Raw genomic sequence first — 9,267 nt, 5'->3', positions numbered from 1 at the left:
AGTGAGTGAGTGAGTGAGTGAGTGAGTGAGTGGAAGTTTGTCCGCTTCTCCTGCAACGGATGCAAGGAAACAGTAATAAGGAACAAAGCGGTAATCGCACAATGATAACGTCATTATCAGGATGGGCACGCAGCCTTTGAAATCACTCAGAAGTGTTCCCAGACCTGAAACCAACAGGTTATCTCTGTTAAGTTAAGGTTGTCCTTTCTGCCCTGAGAACGCTTTATAGGAAGTAAAATTCCTGCTAAAGATGATCCGACTGTGTGTGTGTGTGTGTGTACCTGGTATTTATCATGTTATGGGGACCAAATGTACCCACAAGGATAGTAATACCAGTACATTTTGAACTTGTGGGGACATTTTTGAGGTCCCCATGAGGAAACAAGCTTATAAATCATACAGAATGAGTTTTTTTGAGAAAGTAAAAATGTACAAAGTTTCCTGTGAGGGGTAGGGTTAGGAGTAGGGTTGGTGTAGGGCAATAGCACATACAGTTTGTACAGTATAAAAACCATTACGCCTATGGAGAGTCCCCATAAAACATGGAAACACAACATGTGTGTGTGTGTGTGTGTGTACCTACTTAACCATATTTTGTGGACAAATTTGTACCCAAAAGTTAGCAAAACCTGACAAAATCGCCAAAAACCTCCATTTGGGGTACGTCCTCACTTGTAAAGCTGGTATAAAAATAAAGTAAACAAAGTTTTTATGAAATTGTAAAAATGCAGAAAGTTTTCTGTGAGGGGTAGGGAGTGGGGTTAGGTCAAAACGTGTATATCTGTATATAAAAACAATAGAAGTCTATGTATTTAGATAGCTAAGTAAACGTGTGTGTGTGTGTGTGTTAAATAGGCTGTATAATGTAAATATATTGGCCTACATTCCACATTTAAGTTTATGGTTGTGCAACTCTTCTGTCATTAAAGTAATTGCATGCACATTTGAGAGCACTTTTAATTGGACTTTGATCATTTAAGGACATTCGTTATTATTTTCTTAACAACGATATATATAAAAAAATCTTACAGAATTGAAGTAAATCTCTCTCATTCATTCAAAATAATAAATAAATAAATAAAAAATATAAATAATAATAAATAAACTCAACGCTCAGTGCATTCCCACGCTTTGACACACAGGGCGTCTTATTAGAGAAACTCGTCTGGCGCCAAAATGAACCGCCGGAATCCACAGCAACTATTTGTTACAGGTTTGGCTAGGTGTCAGTATTGGCATATGTTTACTGATGTTTATTTAGAATATGCAGGTGTTTTAATAAGACAGTGAGGGTTTATCAGTAAAGCCCCCATATGCCTGAGTTCCAGACGCAGATCCTCAAACGTTGTTTACGTTCTTAACTGAGATGCAGGCCATAGCTCACGCAGGAGGAATGCACAGGAAACGGAACTGGACGTGTGTGTGTGTGTGTCTGTCTGTCTGTCTGTGTGTGTGTGTGTGTGTGTGTGTGTCCTATCATCTAGCTACCTTCATTGTCCTTCTTAGATCTGCTAAAAACTGAATCATCTCTTGCAACATTCCAAGAAAGTGAATCCATTTTTCATTGTTTGGCATTCCTCAAACACCTCTGTCACAGGGGGCATAAAAAAAATCAAAGACATTATAGCTGCTGATAACCTGTGATGCATTTTGCAATTGTAAGGGTGTGTTCCAAAACACCTTGAACAGTGTCACGTTTAATGGCAGAATGAGGTATAATCATCAGATAAGCATCAGTATTACTCACATATAGAGGGTTAGTGATTTGACCAAAAGTATTACAATACGCTCGTCCTGCACTGTTACACCCAAACCACCACCTACTGCATTAGCAACGCTCTAGCAACCACATACAACACCTCAGAAACCCTCCACAACACCACATTTTGCTTAGGCAAATATCACTCATGTTTTCTTCAAGAAAATAAAAGATTAGGAAATTGGGGAAAGTCATTTTTACACTTCTATAAAAAGGGATTTGCAGAGGAATCCCTTGTGAAAAAGAAGTACACTATTAAAAAAAAGTACTTACGGAAATAATATACTTCAAAAGAATATACTTAAAGGGTTAGTTCACCCAAAAATGAAAATTCTGTCATTAATTACTCACTCTCATGTCGTTTCAAACCCGTAAGACCTCCGTTCATCTTCGGAACACAAATTAAGATATTTTTGATGGAATCTGAGAGCTGTCTGTGACACAGAACAGCATACGTTGTTTACGTCCAGCGGATATTCTCCAAAATGGCGCTACAGGTTGATGCGGAGGAGACGAATTGTTGAATAAAGATGTTTTTTTTTTCTTCTGCGCACAAAAAGTATTCTTGTAGCTTCGTATATATATAACTCCACTGGGCTTCATTAACTTAAAAAATGCCTTCAAAATATCTTCATACAATTTTGTATTGCCATACAAGGGTGAACTATCTCTTTAATATGTCACTGATGTGCGTTGTCTTAATATGGGTCTACTGGAATATCATGCGTCCCAATTCAGAAGCTAAGTTTCCACAATGACATCATTATTCCTGTAGCATCGTTTAACAAATTTTGCTCTCTTCCCCCCCCTCTCTCTCAGTGACCAGCTTTGGACAGGAAAGTCTAATGGAGCATGTAAGGTGTCAAAGTGCAGTGGAGCAGCACATTCCTGAGAGCTTCCGGAGGAATTCCACAGGCGCTTTCAGTTGTTTTGTGTTTGTCAGCGCAGTGCCACATTCCTCCAGCGAGCCACCACACTGAGTGGAAGAGGAAGTGGATAAGGCCACATTGTTAGCTTGTGACTGAGACAGAAAAACAGAGAGACTGAGTCTGAGGTGGAGCACGGGTGACCTGAGCAATCATTAACTTATTATAAAGCACAATGATATGTCTCAGGTTAAGTCGTTTTATAAATGACATTCGACAATTAATCTCATTCTTATTGGCTCTTAGTTCATAAAATTGACATGTAACTTTTTTATCATCTGTCCATGATGTAAGACTTAAAAACATTTACTTTAGTTAGTGTTTTATGTTTTTGACCTCAGCAGGACAAACAATCTGTGAGGTGCTGTCGTTTGGTGGACTGTGACATCACTCTGGCATTTCCTGTCCCCCCTGCAGAGACTTTTGAATGTTTAATATTTTTCCAGTTCATAGAAGGAAAAAAAAAAGTATAAATTTCATAAATAATTATTTTTTTCTGAATATTATTCATAATGTTTTTAAGCATATCAAACCATTAAACTAGTCCAAAAAGTCACACTTTAAGAAGGTGCCATGACATTGCATAAAAAATATGCAGTGTCATGCTTTGCTTGGTTTATTATTTTCAATGCATATCCATGCATTTTATCTATCATGAATAAATAAATAAATAAACATGCATACAAATACATTTAAATAAATAATGTTCTGTTCTATTTGAAAAATTATCAGGTCCTATCTGTCATTATCACTGCACATTTATTTAGTTATACTACGGAAAAATGCAGATATTAAGAGCATGCACTAGAGCTGGAACAGCAGCTAAGGCGAGAGGTTGTTCTCCAGCTGTAACACACTAGTGTACATTTCCAGTGTGTAATAAAATGCCTTCCTCCAGGTCACAATATTTTGCATATTTGCATCAGTGACATTTGTTAACAGGAGTGTGCTGATATGATTAATGACAGACAGATGAAGCTGTCATTTTCTCCACTGAGGGGGTTTCTTGTTTTATTTGCATATCTTGTGAATGTTATCTCATTATACAATATGTTAAAACAATATCGAGAAGATAAATATTATTGCTCAGACATAGATCTGATCTGATTTGGTAAGACTTTAGTTTAGGGACCAGTTCTCACTATTAACGAGTTGCTTATTAGCATGCATATTACTATATTGGCTGTTTATTAGTACATAATAAAGCACATATTAATGCCTTATTCTGCATGACCATATCAGCAGCAAATTAGGAGGAATTTGTTAAGGTTAAATGTCATAGTTAATATATTTAGTTAATAGTGAGAATCAGACCGCCTAGTAAACTGTAACTGTAACTGTAATATATATATATATATATATATATGTTTTCAACAGTTATAATAATAAGCAAATCAGCATATTATACTGATTTCTGAAGGATCATGTGACACTGAAGACTGGAGTAATGATGCTGAAAATTCAGCTTTGCATCACAGGAATACATTTATTATATTTTAAAATATATATAAAAATAGAAATTTTAAATTTCACAACATTACTTTTTTATGGTATTTTGTTCAAATAAATGCACCCTTGGTGAGCAGAAGAGACTACTAACAAATCTTACCAACCCCAAACTTATATCTTCTTATTTATAATATGTACTTACATATAATATATAATATACAATGTGTGTATATATACCGTTTACCGTGATCCACTAAGTATCTCATACAGTACCTCCTGATCTCTTACAGAATATCTTTCTTATTAGTTTGATGTGTGCTATTTCTGCGAAATGTTGCACTGACATATTTTTCAGCTTTGTATCATTGCTAAATCATTGCCATATCCATGCCATATCCACAGTCTGCGGTCCTGAACTTAACTGGATATCCTGCACATGCACTATCAGTCTGCTTTTTCCTCCGGGGGCTTCTGCACTAATGTGGAATGTATCGCTGAACTCATGCAAAACATGCCATTAAACACTATCCCCTGTGACGATGACAGCACACGGACTCCCCTGCGGAAAAAAGTTTCCTGTTTCTGCGACACTGACTTGTCCAGAGGGAGTCACTGACATCAGCGGCTGCTCCCTACCTTTCTTTTCATTCTTCCCTCCACCTCATTCAACCCTGCAGCCAATCAGGAGACAGGAATGTCTGGACTGTGTGGGATAGGCAGTGTTGCGTCACACCGATGGGCGGAGCTTTCGGGAGGATAAATGAAGGCGGGCAGGTTGAGTTGAACACAAGAACCTGTCAGTCTCTCGGTCGAGCTCGGTGGACTGCAGACACTAACTGTACATCATCACTCAAGCGTGTTAAACTCCCGAGAATGGCTTCCTCACTGCGGAACGCTGTCTTTATCACTGTTACACTGTGTGTGCTGCAGCAAGGTAAGACACGTTTACCTTTGACTTCGTTTTCCGCAGCATGTGTGTTTTCTGTGGCTTGACACAATTGTTTATCATTATTTATGAGAGAAACTTCATATAGCATATTAGATTTATTATGAAACGCAGCTGTTTTAGCTTAACAGAAATGAGGTTTTACGGAACCCAAATGGAAATTTTGCTTCTCATATTTTTTTAACAATCAGTCTGCACATAATGATTATGTTGTCCTATAAGGCTTCATATTCTCTTGTACTTTATGACCCCACTGATAGATATCTGCTTAACACACAAAGAAAATCATTATGCCTTATTATCTTTACAGATAAGTTCAGCAGATATTACTCAGTGTCATATCTATATGGAGTAATGACCGAGTACTGTATCTGTAGTATTTGTGTATTCATTAGACTTAAAATATGGAATAATACCAAACACACTATTTTAAAAAGGGAATTTGTGCAGTTGGATTAGTAAAAATAACGTTTGGTGGTGTGACCTAATGTATACAGGTCATATAAAACAACAGAGTCAGTAAATTTGGATGTTGCTTCATTTTAGGTTGCCAAATAAACATTTTGCGAATAGCTTTAATCATAGATTCTGTGTTTTCTAGGGATTGGATATCCACTATCCGAACAGTCTGAAGCATCTAGCAATCCACCTGCTCTCAAACGGGTCCGTACCAAACGCTGCTCCTGTAGCAGCTGGTCAGACAACGAGTGCATCTATTTCTGCCATTTGGACATCATCTGGGTCAACACACCGAAGTGAGTGCGTCTGAGATGATATAGGGTGAATGTAGGGAATTGAAAATGATCTTCAAAGGATGCCAGTTTGAACTGAATTCTGATTCTAAAAAAAATCTAGATCCATGATATGTCATCTTAACCAACTGTAGACCCCAAACATATGAATTTATGACACCCTGTTTGCATTTGACCGCTTATAATTCTCTGTTGACCCTCTCCTTCTCGTCTCATTACAGTAAGATCGCTCCTTTCGGTCTGGGAAGCCCTCTGTCCCGTCGCCGGCGCTCCACGGGCCGCTGTGAATGCGCCAATCCCGCCGACCGGACCTGCTCCAGTTTCTGTCACAGCAGGTGAGCGCAGACTCTGCAGCTTCCGGCTCCACCCTGAAGATGAAATCAGACAGATACGTGTCCATTTGTCTGTCGCGGATGCCGTAGGCAGCCATGTGTGACCTGCGGAGATCAGGGCAGCTTGTGTGTATGGGGGGTTTACCAAGCTCTGATATGCATCCTCTTCTCTGAGATAAAAAGCAAATAAGGGAGTGAATGAGAAACCGTCTAATGACTAAAGTAGTTATGAGTCATGCAGGTCACCAAATCAAAGGACAACTATTTTTGGACAAGTTTAATATTATCTGAAGATTCCTGTGGTTGTTCAAGGACAGCATTAGCCCTTGTATTCATCTGTTTTTTTATGTGGGAAAGACATTTCGATTAGTTTGCCCTTGGTTTTCACGAGCAAGTCACTGAATAAAATAGATTGAATACCAATTTTCTTTTATTTTATTTGACTTTTTTTCTTTTCTTTTCTTTTCTTATTTTTATTTAAAATTTTAATTAAATTTTATTTTATTTTATTTTATTTTATTTTATTTTATTGGGTGAATGTAGGGAATTGAAAATGATCTTCAAAGGATGCCAGTTTGAACTGAATTCTGATTCTAAAAAAAATCTAGATCCATGATATGTCATCTTAACCAACTGTAGACCCCAAACATATGAATTTATGACACCCTGTTTGCATTTGACCGCTTATAATTCTCTGTTGACCCTCTCCTTCTCGTCTCATTACAGTAAGATCGCTCCTTTCGGTCTGGGAAGCCCTCTGTCCCGTCGCCGGCGCTCCACGGGCCGCTGTGAATGCGCCAATCCCGCCGACCGGACCTGCTCCAGTTTCTGTCACAGCAGGTGAGCGCAGACTCTGCAGCTTCCGGCTCCACCCTGAAGATGAAATCAGACAGATACGTGTCCATTCGTCTGTCGCGGATGCCGTAGGCAGCCATGTGTGACCTGCGGAGATCAGGGCAGCTTGTGTGTATGGGGGGTTTACCAAGCTCTGATATGCATCCTCTTCTCTGAGATAAAAAGCAAATAAGGGAGTGAATGAGAAACCGTCTAATGACTAAAGTAGTTATGAGTCATGCAGGTCACCAAATCAAAGGACAACTATTTTTGGACAAGTTTAATATTATCTGAAGATTCCTGTGGTTGTTCAAGGACAGCATTAGCCCTTGTATTCATCTGTTTTTTTATGTGGGAAAGACATTTCGATTAGTTTGCCCTTGGTTTTCACGAGCAAGTCACTGAATAAAATAGATTGAATACCAATTTTCTTTTATTTTATTTGACTTTTTTTCTTTTCTTTTCTTTTCTTATTTTTATTTAAAATTTTAATTAAATTTTATTTTATTTTATTTTATTTTATTTTATTTTTTATTCAGTCACATGGGCTTGGACACATTTGAATGCCCAAATTGTTAACTAGTGAATTCAGTATATAACCTTATTCTCACATTTTCTTTGCAGTTTGGAAAATCCAGATATGGAGATTGTGACCCAATTTGATGACCAGCCATATCACATGGACAAAACTAGCGACTACCTACTGTCATCTCTCAGGTAAATCCTTTTCTATCAACATAAGCACATTCAGCACATGCTTTTGCTTCAACGAACATAAAATATCCAGCTTTGAGGCTAAACAATGTGTCATTTTCATTTGCAGGAAGGTGGTTGAAGAAAACCTCGTGACAGCCTCACGATCGGCTTCAACCAAGAAGAAATCCAGACTCCGGAATCTCTTGATCAGTTAGAGAGAGAGAGAGAGAGAGAGAGAGAGATGAGGTGACGGAGCGCCTGAACAAACCCAGTCCTGGATGAAGGGGATCTGCCTCGTGAGACAGACAGAGCTGAAGAACAAAGCCTCACTTACATCAGTTCAAGAGGAGCAGAAACGTCTGTTCGCCAGAGTAAAAGATGATTTAGGTGGTGAAAAGAAGAACAGATCACCTCCTGCACCAGTGAAATGGTGATATTTCCAAAAACAGTAGAAGTACTGTAAACATAGTTTAATATTACCATCTGAGAAGACATGCAGGTTAGAGTGGAAAAGATGAGAGAAAATAAAAATAAACCCCCTTTACCCTCTGCCTGAAAGACTTTAGATATTGTATAATCTCTATTATTGACACGGAATATTTTATTTATTTTTATTTATTAGGTTTTCTCTGTATCAGAGCTTCATTTTATTATTTATTTATTTATTTAACTTTTATTTGGAAATGAATGTGTCTGATGCTTTCTATGATCAGCATGCTCAAGAAATTGTCTAAATGTTTAAAAAAAACTGAAAAGGAAAAAAAGTTCTAGACATGAGGAATGTTTATCTGTTTTCTTTTTTATGACTCTTCCTTCCCTCCATTTTTCCTCCAGTGAAGCCGGAAGTATTTATTGCATACTTTCAGTGGAGTGTTTTTATTGTTCGGATACCAGCAGGTTTCAGTAGCTCAAAGCTTGCCAGAAAATGCTGTTATTGTTCTCCTAAAGTACAAACGGGCTGCTACTGTCTGCCGGCTCCATTATAGAAACACTGTAGTGATATATAGAGTTCCCAATACTGCCTCAGTTAAGTGCAATCTGTTCATGACTACCTGTGTAAGCTTAATTATACATACAGAGTTTGGACTATTGTCATATATGCATTTAATTATGCTGTACCTGTTCTTGTTTTCTTCCTCTGAAGAAAAGGACTATTAGTTACTCACAGATACTTGAATGTTTAATCTCGAATTGCTAACGTCCAGCGGTCAGTTTGTTAATTTAATTTATTTAATGAAATCTATTTTTGTATTATTGTATCTATTAATAAACAAATAACATACTACTGAATACCAAAGTAGTCTTTGTTGAATTACTTTTTTATTAGTTTTTGGTACTACATGGTCATTGACTCAATCATGTTCAGATGAGTAAAATAAATATCACATTACGCTTCTTGTTAAACATGAAACTCCTCAGCAATATAAATCAACAGTACATTACACTTTACAAACCAACAACAAAACCAAATCTAACACAAGCCCATAATGAGCAATGATGAATGCATAATTTGTTTGATCCACTGTGTGGGCTGTAAATGTATGAGCAATACACTTTCGAATATGAAGGCTCT

The 9,267-nt window shown here is 37.6% G+C and overlaps 1 protein-coding gene across 1 annotated transcript; it reads left to right on the top strand.

Annotated features, from left to right (window-relative positions):
- The first annotated feature begins 4,582 nt into the window (after window positions 1-4,582).
- Window positions 4,583-8,284, top strand: LOC107732913 (endothelin-1-like). The gene is made up of 5 exons (XM_016544354.1): window positions 4,583-5,068; window positions 5,682-5,835; window positions 6,054-6,167; window positions 7,623-7,715; window positions 7,822-8,284. Exons 1-5 carry the CDS (start codon window positions 4,870-4,872, stop codon window positions 7,907-7,909), a joined length of 648 nt encoding a protein of 215 aa, XP_016399840.1. The 5' UTR covers window positions 4,583-4,869; the 3' UTR covers window positions 7,910-8,284.
- The last annotated feature ends 983 nt before the right edge of the window (window positions 8,285-9,267 follow it).

Source organism: Sinocyclocheilus rhinocerous, unplaced genomic scaffold (assembly GCF_001515625.1).
Source record: "Sinocyclocheilus rhinocerous isolate Xijiao unplaced genomic scaffold, SAMN03320098_v1.1 scaffold1300, whole genome shotgun sequence".
NCBI lineage: Eukaryota > Metazoa > Chordata > Actinopteri > Cypriniformes > Cyprinidae > Sinocyclocheilus > Sinocyclocheilus rhinocerous.
Note: the sequence above shows the minus strand (reverse complement) of the source record. Positions and strands in the feature narration are given on the sequence as shown.

Coding starts and splice junctions, on each gene's coding strand:
- LOC107732913 (XM_016544354.1), top strand. CDS start 4,870: ATGGGCGGAGCTTTCGGGAGGATAAATGAAGGCGGGCAGGTTGAGTTG. Junction 5,069..5,681: donor ACTGTGTGTGCTGCAGCAAG/GTAAGACACGTT, acceptor TGTGTTTTCTAG/GGATTGGATATCCACTATCC. Junction 5,836..6,053: donor ATCTGGGTCAACACACCGAA/GTGAGTGCGTCT, acceptor GTCTCATTACAG/TAAGATCGCTCCTTTCGGTC.